Source organism: Eptatretus burgeri, chromosome 11 (assembly GCF_056783735.1).
Source record: "Eptatretus burgeri isolate ZD-2024b chromosome 11, Ebu_testis_v1, whole genome shotgun sequence".
NCBI classification, from domain to species: domain Eukaryota; kingdom Metazoa; phylum Chordata; class Myxini; order Myxiniformes; family Myxinidae; genus Eptatretus; species Eptatretus burgeri.
Window position 1 is genome coordinate 70,066,557 of NC_140971.1, and position 21,288 is coordinate 70,087,844.

Consider the following 21,288-nt stretch of genomic DNA (forward strand, 5'->3'; position numbering starts at 1 on the left):
TGCCTGCTGGTTTGCATCATTGTTGAAATGCTGATGTGCCAATGATGCAATTCCCCCTGCAGGTTAGGCCAGGATTTTTGAATTTGTGCATGATGACAGTGATGTCTCATACCCCTCACCAAAGGCACTGGGATGTTTATGGTCAACCGATGACCAATGCTGGCAGACTGGTCCTCCAGCTTGACGCTTTGCATCGAGTCATCACCATGCATGTGAAACACCAAGGTGACAGTTTATCACTGGATCGAGATTGGAACTCAGGCTAGACACTCGGGGGCAAATACATCGAAGCTATCTTGCCAACCCCACTCGAGGAGATCCCCCACAAGCAACGGGGAAATCAAATAAACAAATATATATGGCAAGATGTGGCATCAGCTTGTCAATAAGCTCAATAAGGGGAGAAGTGAGGGGCAAGATGTGGCATCAGCTTGTCAATAAGGGGAGAAGTGATCGCACTTCAGCATGCAGAACTTGTCACATGTTCACCTTCCTCTGAGCCTGGTGTTGGCTTAACGGTTCAGGTGGCTGGTTTAAGATCTTAGGGTCTTGAGTTCAAGCCCCTGTCTGGCTGTTGAATTAATGCCAGGTAGGGTAGACTCAGCCTGTCATCCTTCCGAGGTCGGCAAAATGAGTACCAGTGTGGTGGTAACAGGGGCATTGCATCAGTCGCACAGCCACCCCCCCCCCCCCCCAGAAGGAAGGAAGCAGCACATGACTTTGGTGTGACTCAGTCGGGGTTCAAAACATCAATATCCCAGACTCAGAGTAGACACTAACCATTACAGTACCGACTCTGGTTAGTCTTTACAAGTTTACATGGGCTTGCAGGATAGTCCAGAAGTACACACACTCACCTCTGTGCTGTCAAGCCTGCATTCGAATCTTGGCCAGCTAAAACTGTCATCCTAATGCTGTTTCACAGGAGATTCATCAGCGTGAAAACGGTACCTTGGATGGACGTCAAACAGCATCCCATCTATCAGCATAAGTTGGTGGATGTTAAAGATCCCACGGCGCCCTTTTTGTATGCAGAGTCAAGTCTCATGGAGAAACTGGAACACTCAATGAATTAGAACAAAAGGAGCAGTGGAGAGATCGGGGGGGGGGGGTGGGGTGGGGAGAGGAATGAAGGTGGACATCCACAGCACAGGTGAAGGATGAAATCGATGGAGATGGTTGAATAATGGGTGTGCGGAAGAGTGAGTGGGAGGAGATGCGTGGGGTGGACAAAATGCACACAGAAAGAAACTCAGTATACAACAAAAACTGGAATTTGGAATGAGATGGGCTTGGTGGTGACAGCACCATGGCCAAATGACAGCACCATGGATAAATGACAGCACCATGGGGAAATGACAGCATCATGGGTAAATGACAGCACCATGGATAAATGACAGCACCATGGCCAAATTACAGCACCATAGGGAAATGACAGCATCATGGGTAAATGAGAGCACCATGGCCAAATGAGAGCACCATGGATAAATGACACCACCATGGGGAAATGAGAGCAACATGGATAAATGACAGCAACATGGATAAATGACAGCACCATGGGTAAATGACAGCACCATGGCCAAATGACAGCACCATAGCCAAATGACAGCACCATGGATAAATGACAGCAACATGGATAAATGACAGCATCAGGGATAAATGACAGCACCATGGATAAATGACAGCAACATGGCCAAATGACAGCACCATGGATAAATGACAGCACCATGGCCAAATTACAGCACCATAGGGAAATGACAGCAACATGGCCAAATGACAGCAACATGGCCAAATGACAGCACCATGGGGAAATGACACCATCATGGATAAATGACAGCAACATGGATAAATGACAGCACCATGGATAAATGACAGCAACATGGATAAATGACAGCACCATGGATAAATGACAGCACCATGGATAAATGACAGCAACATGGATAAATGACAGCAACATGGATAAATGACAGCACCATGGATAAATGACAGCACTCGGGCTATATGACAGAACCCTGACTAAATGACAGCATCTTGACTGAATGGCAGAACCATGTTTGAATGACAGCACAGTGGCCAAATGACAGCAACATGGATAAATGACAACACCCTGGCCAAATGACAGCACCATGGCTAAATCACAGTACCATGGGTAAATGACAGCAGCACCCTGGCTAAATGACTGCACTCTGGCTATATGATAGCACCATGGGTAAATGACAGCACTCTGACGAAATGACTACACCTTGACTAAATGACTGCACCATGGGTAAATGACAGTACCCTGGCTAAATGACAGCACCTTGGATAAATGACAGCACCCTGGCCAAATGACAGCACTATGGCCAAATGACAGCACCTTGGCAAAATGACAGCACCTTGGCTAAATGGCAGAACCATGTTTGAATGACAGCACAGTGGCCAAATGACAGCAACATGGATAAATGACAACACCCTGGCCAAATGACAGCACCATGGCTAAATCACAGTACCATGGGTAAATGACAGCAGCACCCTGGCTAAATGACTGCACTCTGGCTATATGATAGCACCATGGGTAAATGACAGCACCCTGACGAAATGACTGCACCTTGACTAAATGACTGCACCATGGGTAAATGACAGTACCCTGGCTAAATGACAGCACCTTGGATAAATGACAGCACTATGGCCAAATGACAGCACCTTGGCAAAATGACAGTCCCGTGGATAAATGACAGGACTGTGGATCAATGATAGCACCTTGGCTAAATAACAGCACATTGGCCAAATGACAGCACATTGGCTGAATGACAGCACTGTGGATAAATGACAGCACCCTGGCCAAATGACAGCACATTGGCCTAATGGCAGCACCCTGGCCAAATGGCAGCACCGTGGCCAAATGACAGCACCTTGGTCTAAATGACAGCACCATGGTCTAAATGACAGCACCATGGATAAATGACAGCACCTTGGCTAAATGGCAGAACCATGTTTGAATGACAGCACAGTGGCCAAATGACAGCACCATGGCTAAATCACAGCACCCTGGATAAATGGCAGCACCCTGGCCAAATGACAGTACCATGTTTGAATGACAGCACCTCAATGACAGCACTTTGACAAATGACAGCACCGTGGCAAAATGACAGTACCATGGGTAAATGACAGCACCCTGGCCAAATGACAGTACCATGGGTAAATGACAGCACCTTGCCCAAGTGACAGCGCCATTGATAAATGACAGTACCATGGGTAAATGACAGAACCTTGCCCAAGTGACAGCACCCTGGATAAATGACAGTTCTATGGGTAAATGACAGCACCTTGCCCAAGTGACAGCACCCTGGATAAATGACAGCACCATGGCCAAATGACAGCCCCATGGATAAATGACAGCACCCTGGCCAAATAACACCACCCTGGCTAAATGACAGCACCATATTTGAATGTCAGCACTTTGCCAAATGACAGCACCCTGGATAAATGGCTGCACCCTGGCCAAATGACAGCACCATGGATAAACGAGAGCACCCTGGCCAAATGACAGCACGATGTTTGAATGACAGCACCCTGGCTAAATGACTCGCCATGGATAAATGACAGTACCATGGGTAAATGACAGCACCTTGCCCAAGTGACAGCACCCTGGCCACATGACAGCACCATGGCCAAATGACAGCACCATGGCCAAATGATAGTACCATGGGTAAATGACAGCACCTTGCCCAAGTGACAGCACCATGGATAAATGACACTACCATGGATAAATGACAGTACCATGGGTAAATGACAGCACCATAGCCAAATGACAGCACCATGGCCAAATGACAGCACCATGGCCAAATCACAGCACCTTGGCCAAATGACAGTACCTTGGCCAAATGACAGTACCATGGCCAAATGACAGTACCTTGGCAAAATGACAGCACATGGCCAAATGACAGCACTGTGGGCAAATGACAGCACCATGTTTGAATGACAGCACTTTGCCAAAATGACAGTACCTTGGCCAAATCACAGTAACTTGGCCAAATGACAGCACCTTGGCAAAATGACAGCACCCTGGCCAAATGACAGCACCCTGGATAAATGACAGCACCCTGGCCAAATGACAGCATCATGTTTGAATGACAGCACCCTGGCTAAATGATAGTACCATGGGTAAATGACAGCACCCTGGCCAAATGAAAGCACCATGTTTGAATGACAGCACCCTGGCTAAATGACAGTACCATGGGTAAATGACAGTACCATGGATAAATGACAGCACCCTGGCCAAATGAAAGCACCATGTTTGAATGACAGCACCCTGGCTAAATGACAGTACCATGGGTAAATGACAGTACCATGGATAAATGACAGCACCCTAGCCAAATGACAGCACCATGTTTGAATGACAGCACTTTGCCCAAATTATAGCACCCTGGCCAAATGACAGCACCATGTTTGAATGACAGCACCCTGGTTAAATGACAGTACCATGGGTAAATGACAGCACCATGTTTGAATGACAGCACCGTGGCCAAATGACAGTACCATTGGTAAATGACAGCACTTTGCCCAAGTGACAGCACCCTGGATAAATGACAGTACCATGGGTAAATGACAGCACCTTGCCCAAGTGACAGCACCCTAGATAAATGACAGTACCATGGGTAAATGACAGCACCTTGCCCAAATGACAGCACCTTGCCCAAATGACAGCACCTTGCCCAAATGACAGCACCATGGCCAAATGACAGTACCATGGGTAAATGACAGCACCTTGCCCAAGTGACAGCGCCATGGATAAATGACAGTACCATGGGTAAATGACAGCACCCTGGCCAAATGACAGTACTATGGGTAAATGACAGCATCATGGTCAAATCACAGTACCTTGGCCAAATGACAGTACTATGCCCAAATCACAGTACTATGGGGAAATGACAGCATCATGGTCAAATCACAGTACCTTGGCTAAATCACAGTACTTTGGTCAAATGACAGCACCATGGGTAAATGACAGCACTGTGGCCAAATCCCTGCTCTCACCTCCAGAGGGCATCCTCCCAGTGGAGCGGATGCAGTGCCCCCTGTCGGTTCGGGTAGGAACTGTCTCCACCAAATGATTATACCTGCAAACATGTACTCCACATGGAAGAAGAAGAAGAAGACTAGTACCATGGAGTTGGTCGTGTTAAATCTCGGTATTTCAATCATCGATGGCATCTCATCCATGAAAACGGTTTTGAAGGGTTTTTGCACAACAACGGTTGGATTTATCTGAACTCGAGAACGAATTCATATTTACTTGACACGAGTTGGTGAATGACAGGTGTTTGACAAGGTGAACGGATTTAAATAATTGGCCACGAGTGAAGAACATGTCGTCGTTGTTCGAGTTTCATACTCGAGGATATGAAATCACCACGACCTCCCAAACCATCCGTGATCGGGGTGGCGGAGTGTTCCTTTTGAATGTCCCGGTAGTTGTAATTATGAAGACCTCCCTGTGGTCAACCTCACTCCGACGAGGTCGCCATCGTTGTGAATTACACTCACTGACCCCCTTTAACTACACCTTGTAATAGTTAACCCCGTGGGTGCTTCCTTGTCGTGATTTGGTAACTAACAAGTTGTGTTTTAATGACGTGAATGCGACGAGATTACCATCAGGTTAAAAAAAACAAAAAAACACAAGAAGCAAAAACTCGAACTGAGCGCGCGCCCCCGCGTGGCAGGACGCGTTACCTGAGTGACGTCACGCCAGGTGTGATACAGCAGACGAACCAATGGGAGTCGGCGGTTCGTGGGGAGCGGAGTGGCCGCTTTCCAGCCTCCTCGCGCGCAGGTGACCAAGTCGTGCGTCTCTCCGTGTCCGGTTCTCCGTCCGCCTCACCTGCGGCCCGTCCCGAGACACGCACGAGCCTCGTCCCGTGGCGCGCACTCGCTGCACCTGTCGCCGCGCGGCGACCTGGACCCGCTGGTTTTTCTTCACCGACAAGAAAGTCCAGTTTTCCTGCTCCCTGTACCGGCAAACATGTCCCAGGAGTCGGACAAGTAAGTGGCGGGACGGGCTCCGGCGGTGCTCGTCGTCCAGCTAAACCGGTTCGCGCGGGGAATTGGGATGGACCGAGTGTGATATACACACACATACACACAAACACAGACATACACACACACCCATAGACACATATATGTATATATATATATATATATATATATATATATATACACACATATACACACACACAAACACACATCGAGAGAGAGAGAGAGGGGAAGGAAGAGAATTCCACTCGGACTCTTTGAACCCCCCCGGGCCGGCCAGACGGAGTTCGATAAACTGCCATTTTCTGGCCGTGCCTTTGCTCCACGCCCCCTGATCGGGTCTCAGAGTGACGACCCTCAACTTACACCTTCCCCGTCCAAACAACTTTTAACGAGACCTGTTGGCCGGGCTCGGGCCTGCATGTACACCTGGCGCCACCCGGACCCCGGACCCGCTCTCACCACCCGGACCCGCTCTCACCACCCGGACCCGCTCTCACCACCCGGACCCGCTCTCACCACCCGGACCCCGAAACCTCCCTCACAACCCGGACCCGCTCTCACCACCCGGACCCGCTCTCACCACCCGGACCCGCTCTCCCTCCCTCACCACCCGGACCCGCTCTCCCTCCCTCACCACCCGGACCCCGAACCCTCCCTTACCACCCGGACCCGCTGTCCCCTCCTCACCACCCGGACCCGCTGTCCCCTCCTCACCACCCGGACCCGCTGTCCCCTCCTCACCACCCGGACCCGCTGTCCCCTCCTCGGGCCAGGCTGGCACGACCCCCGCGGTGTTCCCAATGCCTTGACCGCCGCACCACACGACTCCACCGCGGGGCTTCCCAACACCGATCTGTTAAACCCCGAGAAGCTTGAACAATGTCTCGGTGTCTTCACCGATTCGTGCACAAACATCTCGCGCGGAACAAGAAAGTTTTCAAAACTTCCTTGGTAATAATAATAATAATAATAATCGACGCCAAACATTCCATCCACGTCGTCACATTATTTATTTATCTTTGTGATGTACCTGTACAGGTACAGGAGAAACGTTTGAAGCGAGTTCGTGACGGCCTTCGGTGGTTTACAAATTCATGGTTGTGGAAGGTTAACCGCTTCGACCTGATGATTAATGTGATGGCAGGTGTGCGCACTCGCTTCTCATTGTTGTGAAAGTGTGCCAGGTGTGCGCACTCGCTTCTCATTGCTCATCTCATTGTTGTGTAGGTGTGCCAGGTGTGCGTACGCGCTGCTCATCGTTCATCTCATTGTTGTGAAGGTGTGCCAGGTGTGCGCACGCGCTTCTCATCGTTCATCTCATTGTTGTAAAGGTGTGCCAGGTGTGCGCACGCGCTTCTCATCGTTCATCTCATTGTTGTAAAGGTGTGCCAGGTGTGCGCACTCGCTTCTCATCGTTCATCTCATTGTTGTGTAGGTGTGCCAGGTGTGCGTACGCGCTGCTCATCGTTCATCTCATTGTTGTGAAGGTGTGCCAGGTGTGCGCACGCGCTTCTCATCGTTCATCTCATTGTTGTGAAGGTGTGCCAGGTGTGCGCACGCGCTTCTCATCGTTCATCTCATTGTTGTGAAGGTGTGCCAGGTGTGCGCACGCGCTTCTCATTGTTCATCTCATGTTGTGAATGTGGTGCTCGCTCTGGACAAACCGCGATGCAGCGATTATATACCGACCTGTTTGAAGGTTTCGATGAGTGCTGTGGACTGAGCTCCATGCTAGGTGGATGGATGTGTGGGTAGCCAGCTTAATATGGGCCCATGTTGTTGTTTTGGGGGAGAGGGTGGGGAAGGGGGAGTGGGCAGGATGGCTCCAAGATGAGTCCAAGTGGTTAATATATACATATACATATATTTTTTTTTTTTTAGAACCACGTAAACGAATTGCTGGAGTGGTTGTGGGTCGTCTTGAAATTATTTTCCTCTTTCAATATTAAAATGGTACATATCGGATGCATGTCACACTCGCTTGGTACACATTTGGCTCTTTGAATTGGCGAAGGAATGATTGAACTCTCAGGTGGGGAGTGAGTGAGTGAGTGGTGTTTGTCGGATGTACAATTGATGGAATCCACAGAAAGTTGATCGGTGTATGCTTACCACCGTGGGAAGCGAGAGGAAGCTCACAGCTTGTTCCTCATTCGACGTTTTGGATGTAGATTACAGAAAGGTGAATGCAGACTTGGGATGTGGATTTCGGGTGAGGTTGAGGTTGAGGGTGGGGGTGATGTGCTGTCAAGGTAGGATGGTAGAGGAAATGAAGGATTATTGGGGTGAAAAAAATTATTATTGGGAGGGGAAAAAAGTGAGAGGGAGTGAATAATGTTGCGAATGTAAAATAGGTAGGAGAGGTAAGCGACGGTAGGAATTTTTGGAAGTTGTTAAGGGGGATAGTGGTGATGACATGAGCGTTCATCTACACATTACATGTGTAAGTGTGAGTTGGTCAAGTATGGTGTTGGTTCTGCCGTGAACTCCTAGTGGGTGCTGCATCATGAAGCACACATGCTGTAAATGTGATTATAAATGATACAGAGGTCGTGCACTTTCCTTTGAGCTATCTAGTTTAGCTTCAATTCCGGACCCCACGATAAGCTGCCACATTGTGTCTGCAGGCAGAGAGTTGCACCGTCCCTCGACCGGACGTTAAGATGGATGACCCATGTGCTGCCATTGGTTGGTGTTCATAATAAATCGCACGATGTCTTTCGTGAAGAGTTGGTGAGTTATCTCCAGCACCCTGAACAAATTCCAAATTCCTGCACAAATCGCCTTCAGTCGAACGGTCATGCCTGGCCAGCCGGTTCGTGAAAAATTTGGTCCAAAATGTTCCCCCTCGGCCAAGCCCGCAAGAAATCGGGAATAATCGGCGTCGTTAAATAATGATTTTCTTTTTGCACGGTGATGTCGGGTATAAATGAACGATGATTTTGACATCAATTTGCCTTAAAATTTAATGCTTAACATATTTTAAAATATAATGCTCTCTTCTCTCTTCTCTCTTCTCTCTCCTCTCTCCTCTCTCCTCTCTCCCCTCTCTCTCCTCTCTCTCCTCTCTCTCCTCTCTCTCCTCTCTCTCTCTCTCTCCTCTCTCTCTCTCTCTCCTCTCTCTCTCTCTCTCCTCTCTCTCTCTCTCTCCTCTCTCTCTCTCTCTCCTCTCTCTCTCTCTCTCTCCTCTCTCTCTTCTCTCTCTTCTCTCTCTTCTCTCTCTTCTCTCTCTTCTCTCTCTTCTCTCTCTTCTCTCTCTCTCTCTCTCTCTCTCTCTCTCTCTCTCTCTTCTCTCTCTTCTCTCTCTTCTCTCTCTTCTCTCTCTTCTCTCTCTTCTCTCTCTTCTCTCTCTTCTCTCTCTTCTCTCTCTCTCTCTCTCTCTCTCTCTCTCTTCTCTCTCTTCTCTCTCTTCTCTCTCTTCTCTCTCTTCTCTCTCTTCTCTCTCTTCTCTCTCTTCTCTCTCTTCTCTCTCTTCTCTCTCTTCTCTCTCTTCTCTCTGTTCTCTCTCTTCTCTCTTTTCTCTCTATTGTCTCTCTTCTCTCTTTTCTCTCTCTTCTCTCTCTTCTCTTTCTTTTCTTTCTTCTCTCTTTTCTCTCTCTTCTTTCTCTTCTCTCTCTTGTCTCTCTTTTCTCTCTTCTCTCTCTTCTCTCTCTTCTCTCTTTTCTCTCTCTTCTCTCTCTTCTTTCTCTTTTCTCTCTTCTCTCTCTTCTCTCTCTTCTCTCTCTTCTCTCTCTTCTCTCTCTTCTCTCTCTTCTCTCTCTTCTCTCTCTTCTCTCTCTTCTCTCTCTTCTCTCTCTTCTCTCTCTTCTCTCTCTTCTCTCTCTTCTCTCTCTTCTCTCTCTTCTCTCTCTTCTCTCTCTTCTCTCTCTTCTCTCTCTTCTCTCTCTTCTCTCTCTTCTCTCTCTTCTCTCTCTTCTCTCTCTTCTCTCTCTTCTCTCTCTTCTCTCTCTCCTCTCTCCTCTCTCCTCTCTCTTCTCTCTCCTCTCTCTTCTCTCTCCTCCCTTCCCCCACGAATGAATTAAACACATGACACAGAAAGCATGATTTTTATGCTAAATGTGATGCTTTCATGGCAGCGGTCACGAATCATCGCGAGCAAATAGATCGGTTGTGTCCCAATGTGTGGTCTTCAACTCCAAATGTTGTGCAAAAGTAAGGTCATCAGCAAATTAAAGAGTATTGGTTTCTGCTTATAGTCTATGATGATATTCCCTGCCTTTTAATATTGTGCAAATGACAGTTTTTAAAGGGAAGTCCTGAAGGTGAGTGAAAAGGGTGTGAGCTACTTTGAACTTGGATCATAACCTCCAAATGTAACCTGAGGTGGGATACTGGCTCAGTTCTGTAAAAATGTCGTCGCAATCTACGTTTTAGGTCGTGGAGAGGTTGCGGACTGGCGATGTGTACAACTTGTTCTGCACGTATTGTCTGGGACAGCTAAACATACTGTAGTTAAGATATATTATGGGGTTATAAACTCAGCCAAATGAATAATTTTCCCATCGTTGAGTTGTGTTGGATTAAAAAAAATTAATTGATTAATTCATTAATTAAATCCATCTTCCTCTATCTGTGATGATCCAGCTTTCCTTGGGTTTGCAAAAGTTTGTTTTCATGAAACCTTACGCAGTAATATTGTTAAGAGCTTCTGTTACTGATACACGGCTTCATTTTCAGCCTTCTTTTGTGTAATCTGATCGTGAACATGCATAGCAATGTTTGAAAATGTCTCGATTATCCAATGAAGGTTTGGCACATGCTATCATTGCCCCTCCACCAACCACACCCCATCACAAACGTGCAGGCCTATGTTTTGGTGTGATTAACAAAACGTCTCTGCGTGGTTAGTCAAATTAGCTCATCACCTGGGCCCATCCTTGTTGCATGAAAAGTGTTTGGGCTAATAAACATAGCTTCAACTCTATTTCTGCCTCCATTTCACAATATTGGCTTAATTGTACACAGTTTCATGTTTTGCTTTTATGGACACCTGCATCTCTAAGATGGCTTTGGTTCACGATTGTTGTATTTACTCATCTGATGTGTGCTTCTGCCCTTGTATTGCTCGTTCCCTTATCCTCAACGTATTACTCTGTCATCTCACCTTTCCATCTCAATGATGTTCCACTGTGTTCCTTCCTTCACCTGCCCTCATGCTCACCTCCCCTTTCCTATTCCCTTCACCTTTCAGCAAGCGTGGTGTAGTTGTCATGCACACTGAACCGGTGTGCACACGCCGAGCTTATTCAAATGAGGACGAAGCCTGGCGATCATACCTCGAGAACCCACTCACCGCCGCCACCAAGGCTATGATGAGTATTAATGGCGACGAGGACAGTGTTGCTGCTCTTGGCTTGCTTTACGACTACTACAAGGTTATTAAATGAGAGGAATAATAATTATGCTGGAGGCTTGTGCTTCAAAAAAAAAAAAACCTTCATTTCAGTACTTTCAGTATAACACCACATTTTGCATTTTAACTTTCCCAACTTTCAGACAGCTGTGTATATCAAATATTACACAATGAGGGATATATACTGTATCTAACTAGCATGAGCGATCCCTCCCTCGGGGCAGGAGTGCCCATCTCGGTCCACCTTTGGTGGGCAATTTAAAGTGGTGCTACTTTCTTCTGGAACACACTGTACACTTGAAAAAAGTAGGATATTTTGTACTGTAACCACATTTGGCCTTGCCGGACCATATTGTTATGTTTTTGTGATGTAAAAATAGGTTTCCATAAAGTGATGTTTTCTGTGACACTGTACACCTAAAAATTATTTTTGGGACCTACTGTAATCATATTTGGCCGAGCTGGACCATACTACAAAATTTTTGTGATGTAAAATGCCAAGTGATCAATTTTTAAGTTTTCGGCATTGTATACACACACACACACACACACACACACACACACACACACACACACACACACACACACACACACACACACACACACACACACACACACACACACACACACACACACACACACACACACACACACACACGCGCGCGATATGCTTTCACATTGTAGGCGTCTGGACAAACCACGATGCAGCGACTATATACCGACCTGTTTGAAGGTTTCGATGAGTGCTGTGGACTGAGCTCCATTCAAGGTGGATGGATGTGTGGGTAGCCAGCTTAATATGGGCCCATGTTGTTGTTTTGGGGGATAGGGTGGGGAAGGGGGAGTGGGCAGGATGGCTCCAATCCTACCCACTTTCATGAATTTTCATTTATGACTTCCACAATGTCCCAAGTCGCTCACCTGCATGTTTTTTTTCTTCTTCATATATTTATATTTTTCATTTACGGACGCTTTCCAATGGTTCAGCCCCCCCCCCCTTTTCCTGGTGTGTTGGCTTCAATGTCCTTCCGCATTCGAAATTTCAGCTTTCTACGTCACCTGGAAGGTACCGAACATTAATGTCAGTGAGTCAATGAGTGTTCAGATTGAGCTTCTTAATATATATATATATATATATATATATATATATATATATATATATATATATATATATATATATATATGTGTGTATAACCGTATATGCATTACCTCCATTATATTAAAAGATATATAAAGCTCTTTATAACCACCAACTCACTGATGGAAATCTTTAGTACCTTATAGGTGGTGTGGAAAGCTTAAATTTTGTATACTGTTCTAAATTAAAGCCAATATCCCAGGAAAAAAAAAATCACAAAACTGTCAGAAAAATTGTGTCAACGAAAATATCCATGAATAAAAAGCTTCCAGTGCAGCCTCAGCCTGCTCACTGTGGGTAACGTGACACAAGATAATGGACAAAAAACAGGAATTATTTGCAGAATATTGCCATGGAAACAATTGTAAAATTCAGCTGAGTGCACCAAACCTTTTATTTCACTTTAAGTAGCGGCCAAGATTTGGCCAAGGTACTTTAAGTCGACGGTTGTGCAGTGAAGAGCATGATTATTTATTTGAGTTATTTAGCTGCTTACAGAATGCAACCCCAATCCACTTCATGAAATATATAAAAGATCTTTCAAAATCCATCTCATCTTCTAATATATAATAATTTTTAAAAATACCAGCTGATTGTCTGGATTTTTTTTTAAAGGAAGGAGGAGGCCCTTTGTTTTTATTGTCATTATTATGTTTTTTTTTTCAAAACTGCCAGTGGCTTTTAGTACCTCACGAATCAAGTACCCGACATGCCAGTTTTTTTTACCTTCCCCACCCCCACTCCCCCCCAAAAATTGCATAAATCATATACCTGACATGTCGATTTTCTACCCCCCAAACAAATATGACGTGGAACATATACCTGACACGTCACGTACACCCTCACTAAGCCTGTTAAACATATAATCCACAGTTCCAAACAAATATATCATAATGAATGGTGAAACACAAAAAGACTCCACACATTGTTCATATTAAAATGATATTGGCTGTGCCATCTCTCTGTATAGATCTACAGTAAACATTTAATACACAGATTTACATTTGTGAGATGTGGACTCACCAGCGCCCCCTGGTCCAACTCGGTAGAAGATCAGGAGAAGTTATAAAAACTTCATGTTGACATCGGGGAAAATGATCGATTCAAAGAATGGTGTAAGAGTCGTAAACTAAGTTATGGATTAAGTGGTGAAAACCGCTTCAATATACCGTATGTCCTTCCTTCCTTCCTTCCTTCCATCATAAACGAAGAAGAAGAAGAACCTTTATAACCCACCACGTTTTGTTCGTTAATAGTTTGTTGTTTAGGTTTTCTTGTGTATTTGTTTAATTTGTATCACGACAGTAAGGTCACCCTGCCTGTTGGGAAAGTAACCGTCAGGACCTCACAGGGCTACTTTTTAAGCGGTGCAGCAGCTTCACTGCACAGCTTCCTTCTGACACGGTGCTTCTTTTATTTTTTCCCAGGATGTTTGACAAAATAACAAACAACAAAAAAAGGAGGCGGGTACAAAAAAGGAAGCGGTCGGGGATGATCAACTGGTGTTTTAAATTTTTATTTATTATGCATGCACATAGGATGCACCAGAGTAGTTGATTGCAGTATAAGCATGCTCCACGAGTTTGTGTAATATATATATATAAGGGGTGGAGATGCAAAATTCAGAAATAGGGGAAAGAGTACAACAGGTGTGTGTGTGTGTGTATGTGTGTGTGTGTGTGTGTGTGTGTGTGTGTGTGTGTGTGTGTGTGTGTGTGTGTGTGTGTGTGTGTGTGTGTGTGTGTGTGTGTGTGTGTGTGTGTGACAGATGAATTTGGGAGATGGAAAGAAAAGAGGAGAAAGCTTAAGGAAGTGATGCTGGGGTCCAGTGGGAGGGGAGTGCGGTTTGATAGAATTAAAAATTCTGCCATTAAAAAAATGTAATATGTAAACTGTTAAAGAACAATTATCAGTTTCTAAGGCAACTTTTTCTCAACAACATGCACTAGATCTGTTTGAAAGGTATTGTTTTTGAAAATGAGTGTTGAAGTGGAGTGGAGAAGAAAAAGCAAAGGTTAATATTACTTTCTATACTTCAAGTAAAAGCAAAAAGTTTTCTTGAATGTTTATCAATCACAAAGTAGGAATTGCTTCCTTTTTGTATTTGCTCAATTGGTGGAAATATGTGTGTGGATAAGGGCATGTCTTGTGTTGTATCCACCATCAATCAAAGGGGCACACTGGGTTGAAGTTGGTGAGATGTAACTTGATTTGTGTTTTAAATAATGGTACTCTTGTAAATAAATAAATAAATAAGTTGATATGTATATGTGGGGAAAAATTAGCACCCAGACAGGGACTCAAACCCAGGTCCTCTACTGAACTGTACCAGTGCTGTACCATCTAAGCTACCTGGGTGACCCCCCAGCTGGACACGCAATTCTCCCACATATAGAATCGCCACTCTCTTTCCCCTGCTGCTTCTGGAAACACTCACTGCCAACCATAGGAGCAGTGACTGCCTGTCCACGAGAGGGGATAATTCCATGACTGCTATTATTCACCACGGTGCATAATACAATTATAATTGAACAGGAAAAGTCATGGAATTGTCCCCCCATGGGGGGAAGACCCTCTCGTGGACAGGTCGTCACTGCTCCTATGGTTGGCAGTAAGTGTCCTGGAAGCAGCGGCGGAAAGAGAGTGGCAATTCTATATGTGGGAGAATTGCGTGCCCAGTTGGCGAGTCACCCAGATAGCTCAGATAGCTCGGCACTGGTACAGTTCACCAGAGGACCAGGGTTTGATTCCCTGTCTGGGTGTGTAATTTTTCCCCACAAATTCATGTAATATTTGTTTGCCTGTTCAATCGTAATCAAATAAATCATTTTTCGTCCCACCATGCGTCCGTTTAGAGAATGTACTTGCCATGTCTGTGATGATCCACTCACCTGCTTTTTTCCTTTCTTTCTTTTCTTTTTTTTATGAGTTCTATGGTTTTAGTAAGCTGTCAAATGTGAAATCTCTTATTTTTGCTCAAATGAGGGGAAATATGTTCACCCCATTGGTGTGGACTGCTCCTGTAGTCAGGTGGGGTGATGGACAGAGGAAGGTGCTTTGAGTTTTTTTTTTTTTATCAGATACACTGATACATTATGTCAGAAAATATTTTATTCTAATATGGAAATGTATTGAGATATTATATATGTATGTGTAAATTTCCTCCAATAAACTGACTGACTGGAAAATCCCCTATCTACTTGCTGATGACTCCACCCTCTGCCATAACATCGCTCATCCTTCAGATCGGCAGGCTGTAGCCTCTTCCCTCTCTTCAGACCTTGAGAAAAATCACAAGCTCGTCAAACACTTGGAATATGTCTTTCCATCCTGACAAATCTCTCACTCTCACGATCTCTCTCAGAAAGACTATCTGGCAAACCCTCCCAACTACTTTCTTAACAATACTCTTGAATAAGTTCAGACACTCAAACGTTTTGGTGTCACTATAAGCCTTGCTCATTCTTGGACAAACCACATATTTAAGTTGGCCTAAAAGCCAGTCTCCTGCTGGACATCTTCCATCATACAAAGTCCTTCCTTGGTACACCTGAACTCCAGCTGTCCACCTACAAGGCCTTCATCCGCAGTTTGAGGGAGTACAGCTGTCCCCTCTGTGTTGGTGCCCCTGCCTCACATCTTGCTCAGCTTGACACTGTGAAAACCGAGGCTTTCAAAATCAATGGAATGTCCTGTGATGAAGCTGAGTCTACGGGCCTATCACTTTTCCAACTCATTCAAAACCAAGATCTGTTATATTCACGTTGATGCCCCCACTCCAAGCCCACCTCCTTCAAAATTTCCAGTTTTTCCTTCAGTCTTGACCTTGCAAATAAGAGAAGACAAAAAAAAAACCGCCCTTTTTTCAACCCCATCACACGTTATTCTAAAGGGTACCTGCTCCTAATCCTGCTTCTTCTCCTTCATTGTCAGAAAGACCAGCCTTTAAAACTGTCATATTTATGATTAAACGGACACATTTTTGTTCCAAGTAAATTTATTACTTCCTTTCCAGTGGTTCTATTTTTATTATTCTATAACAGCAGCAAACATTTAATCGAATAAAGCCGAATGGATCGACATATGTGCGGATGCTTCTCCTTTTAGGAATACATACACACATTACAAAGGTGTAATTTGTTTGGCAGTGATTGATTTTTTTTAATTTTTTTTTTTCATCTGACCACAATAATCACCCCGTGGCTTTTGTTGTGGGAGGGGGTGAGTGTGCGTTTATTTTTTTTCAACCCCCATCTATGGTGGGGTGCTTGTTGGAGGATTATATATTACTTGGAGTGTCCCCATAAGAGTCATGAATCGGGATGATTTGTTTCATTATCCCCAACATCTTGTAGCAAGACTCGTAAGGAGCTTGTGAGTGAATTTGATCACTGCTGAACTGTTTTATCATCGCCTTCAGGTTCCAAGAGACAAACGTCTGCTACATACAATGAAGCAGTCAGATGGAGAACAGGATGGAAAAAGGTAGTTTTTGCTTATATGGACAAGGAATTCCTTGCTATGAATCAATGAGAGCCCTTGTTGAGGTTTTTGTGTGTACATTCTGCAGGTCACTGCTGCAATTGCCAGTTACTTCAGTTGACCCTTCAGAGCTGCGTTCGGTCACCATGACTCTTCCAAACCATGAAATGGTGTCCATGGTGCCTGTGGTGAAGACTGAGAAGTCACAACCTACCTTCGTGGCAAGCATGCAAGCTGGTATTTTTGATGACCGTGAAAGCGAGGAGCAACGCAATGCTGTATACGAGAGGGCTCCAGCAGCACCATTTGAAGCAGTGGTCCTGCACTACCCAGGTCTTAATTACCTTAAAGATGATGAGCGACATACTCCAGACAGCACACTCATTGAGACGGCTGCAACAACTGCCAGTGAGGTGTGCCACATGATCAAGCATGAAATGTACCAGAGGCTTGTGCTTTACAATATGTCGTCCCCTAATTGAAACATAGGCGGAGGAAGGGTATTTCACAGCATCATCATTTCCTTGTGCAGGGAGGTTGTTTCTTGTATTTGGAGCTCAGACTGGTGGTAGAAATAGCACATTTGCAACTTGCTGTTAAAGTTAAGGGGCTGTTTATGAATACAGAAATTGTATAATTTTATCCACTTGACCCTCATTTCCTCCTCCTATCATTTTACTCACACATTCCCCCCCCCACCTCGTTTCACATAACTCTCATCCCTTGCAAATCAAATTTCCCTTTAGTTCTATGAAATCCCACATCAAACATTGCTTTCTCTGCCTCTCACCACTCCAGAGCTATCAATTCGCTGAAGTGGAGAGGTTTCGTGCTTCCATACCTGATAATGTGGACCTTGAAGCTGGATCTGCGTGAGTCTCAACTTAACCAACCCTTGGTTATTTCACTTGTAATAAATATTTAAAGTCGCTTCCATTGGTGACATTGAGTGTGGACAGCGATAGCATCACCATAAGGATTATGGAAGTTGCTGAATGAAAAAATATTGAAGTTTTACTTTACTGTATCGTGAATGCAACACTGTCGAACATGCAAAGTTAAACCTTAGATCGTCAAAAGTTGGCATTTCAAATACTACTATTAATTTGCAATTGGTTACTGGTTTTGACACCAATACAATTTTTTATTACGGACCCCAAGCATCAAAAAGCTTCATATATCGAACAAACAGTTTCAAATGGAGCACCTCGCCGCCATTACAGCATTTAAATTGCATGAGATTTGGCAATAAATGTGAATTGTTGCTTCCAGCTTTCTGGCTCGATGACAGAAGATACCACTTGCATTTTTGCCACCCCCATCCCTACCCCGTTTGGAATCCCTTGTGGGCACAAACAACTTGTTAGTGTATCTGAAGACTTGGTTCATGAGAGTAGAAACATCCAAAGTTTATGAGTGCAATGACATAAGATGGTGTTGCTTTTCCAACTTGCAGGGATAGAGTGCGATTGGACAAAAATCTGACAGATTTCTTGGTGGTGGATGAGGTAGATGCGAATGTTGTGGACGTGAATGTTAACTTTTTGTTTTGGAGAGGGGGATTTGCAAGTACTTTGTCACTGCGTGGGAATGTGTGTGACGTGGTGATGGGATGGTGGTTTGAAAGAGCACACAGCACAACCAGATAGCTTTTGATTCTGCTAACCTATCTGCAGTGAGATGAGGCAGGCCTAATTCCTTGACTTTTTTCATCGGCAACACTAGTAATGCTCAGTGCTTTAGCCCCCACATTATTTAGGAGTGAAGAGTGAGGGGCAGGAGCCCAAGCCTCAAAAGAAGAGCAACACTCCTTTGAACTTAAAATGTCTTGTCGGTCGTGACTGTTGAGAAAGAACAGAGTCTTTACTTGTGTTGCTTTTTACACGTTGTTTCTGGTTTTCTAACTATAGTTTGATAATGTAGCTCATCTTGTATTATAAGACCTCATATGATGGAATCAGGCATTGCCATTTTTTACATATTTAAAAAACACCTGCTCTCTATTTTCAATCTAAATTTTTGGTTTTCACTAAATTTTGGCACATGCAATGTATTGTGAAGCAAAAAAGTTGCCTTTTCAATCGAGCAAACTAATAATAGACAACTTTATCATGTGCAATTAGGGCAAGTACCTGTTCTAGATGGGTTGCTTTCTTTTGCTATGTCAGCTTGTGTCGTGGCATACATCTGAAGTACCTTGACTACAGAAGCTGTGGTCATCTTAATTGTTGCTTTGGATGGATTACAGGCTGTAATTCTATTATTTCTTTATTTTTTTTTTCGTTTTTTTTTTAGCCTCCACCAATGAAGGTGGATGGAGGTTATGTTTTCACGTCTGTCTGTTTGTTTGTTTGTTACTTGCGAAAATCGAAGATTTTTTTAAGTATATTGGTTCGTTGCATATGTTATTCTGTCTGTCTGTCTGTCTGTCTGTCTGTTTGTCTTTGTCTGTTTGTTTTTATGTTTATCGCCTAGAGATCACAATTTTAAAACGATGTTAATGAAACTTCATCATAAGCAAGAAGCTTATTGTTTTTGAGGTCAAAAGGTCAACATAGGCCCAAGGTAAACAACGATGGTGGAATTTCTAAAATCCTCAATTTTCATCCCATTGACTTGAAATTTGAACAAGATTTGCATATCAGGTTACTGAATCCAACCACCAATGATTTTTGAGGTCAACATAGGCCAAAAGGTTAACATAGGCCGAATTTGTGAAATTGTCAACTTTCCTCCGATTGACTTGAAATTGAAGAGTTGCATATTTGGTCATTGAATTCAACCAGCAATTATTTTTAGGTCAAACATGTTTTCTGGATTTTGCAAGTACCATGCTCTGCATGACGTCTTTTCTTGTTCCTTGCAAAATCGAACCTTTTTCAAGTATATTGGTCAGACGATTTTATTATTCTTTCTGTCTGTCTCTGTCAATCACCTGTAGGTCACAATTTAAAACCGATCTTCATGAAATATCACCAAGTTGTGGAGGTAGTCTCAACTGAGAAACCTATTGATTTTGAGGTCAAAGTTCATCTTGAGGTCAAATTTTTTAAATCATCATTTTTCACCTGATTGTGTTGTAATTTGAACAGCATTTGCATATTGTGTCACTGAATTGGGAAACCAACTATGTTGAGATAAAAGGTTAAAGGTCAACTCGAGGTCAAACTTCTAAAATCATCAATTTCAACCTGAAAAATAATCAATTTTCATCCGATTGACCTGAGCTTTGATTAAGATTGTAAATTTTAATCTTAATGAAATGGACAATGTGATGTATCCATGGCAACCTTTAGAGAAGGGGGTGGATTTTGCAAGTATCGTGCTCTGCATGACGTCTTTTTCTTGTTACTTACGAAATCTAAAGATTTCCAATGTCAAATTACACCACGTGATTCAGGAGGGTGATGGCTAGCGCTGATTAGATTTTGGTCAAAATCGGTCAAAGGTCAAGGTCACAGTGAGGTCAAACATAATTCCGTAAATTCATGTGGAGAAATGGAGTATTTTTGCTTCGGTCGATGTTACGAGTTCGTTTTAACTGCAATTTTAATTTTGTCTTCGGTTTTTGCGATCGCTTATGACGCTTAACACTCGGTTGTCGAAATTCTGGTAAAAATCGGATGAATTGGAGACGTTTTAAGATTGTATAAAAATATTTCACTCGCCGCGTCACGGCTCGTCAGGTGGTGCAGCGCGCTCGAGCAGAGGCGTCGTTGATCACGTAAAGGTTTTCCGTGTGCGCGCTGACGGTGTTTTCGATAAAGATGGTGTTTAAAAGTCATTTTTTTATCCCAATAAAGGTTATCGTCGCATGCCTGACTCGCTAAGCCGTCGGATTATGTAAAGATTGTTGGTGGATGGCCGAATATTACGGTTTTGTGACTTTGATAAAATAATATTAAATAATTGCGTGGAGAAATGGAGATTTTTGCTTCGGTCGACGTTATGATTTTTGATGGTTTGGTACAGAATCATCGTAGAAACTTCTGGTTTGCGTCGCTACCTTCTCTAGAGACAGCTTTTATTAGACAAGGTCAGAGGTCAAGTTGACGATTTCGTAAGTACCAGTCTATGACTGCTTGTTTGTTTGTTTGTCAATCACCTACAGGTCACAATTTAAAACCGATCTTCATGAAATGTCACCAAGTTGTGGAGGTAGTCTCAACTGAGAAGCCTTTTGATTTTGAGGTCAAATTTATAAAATCATTATTTTTCATCTGATTGACTTGAAAATTACAAAGCAATTGCATAGTGCATTCCTGAATTGGGAAACCAACTATTTTAGAGGTGAAAG

General features: G+C 44.0%; 2 protein-coding genes across 6 annotated transcripts in view; one reads left to right on the top strand and one right to left on the bottom strand.

Annotated features, from left to right (window-relative positions):
• Positions 1-5,854, bottom strand: part of LOC147017325 (uncharacterized) — a 133,090-nt gene extending 127,236 nt beyond the window's left edge. For 2 of the 4 annotated variants that reach the window (XR_015049444.1, XM_085846866.1), the window contains exon 1: positions 5,716-5,854. The gene's annotated coding sequence lies outside the window, so the exon portion shown is untranslated. The remainder of the gene's footprint in view (positions 1-5,715) is intronic. The other 2 variants (XR_015049443.1, XM_085846867.1) reach the window with 2 other exon arrangements.
• Positions 5,734-21,288, top strand: part of LOC147017326 (grainyhead-like protein 2 homolog) — an 83,407-nt gene continuing 67,852 nt past the window's right edge. Inside the window, exons 1-5 of one of the 2 annotated variants that reach the window (XM_085846856.1) lie at positions 5,734-6,024; positions 11,210-11,393; positions 16,930-16,994; positions 17,080-17,404; positions 17,790-17,863. In XM_085846856.1, coding sequence (XP_085702982.1) covers positions 6,005-6,024; positions 11,210-11,393; positions 16,930-16,994; positions 17,080-17,404; positions 17,790-17,863 — 668 coding nt within the window. In that variant the 5' untranslated portion in view covers positions 5,734-6,004. The remainder of the gene's footprint in view (positions 6,025-11,209; positions 11,394-16,929; positions 16,995-17,079; positions 17,405-17,789; positions 17,864-21,288) is intronic. The other variant, XM_085846857.1, reaches the window with a different exon arrangement.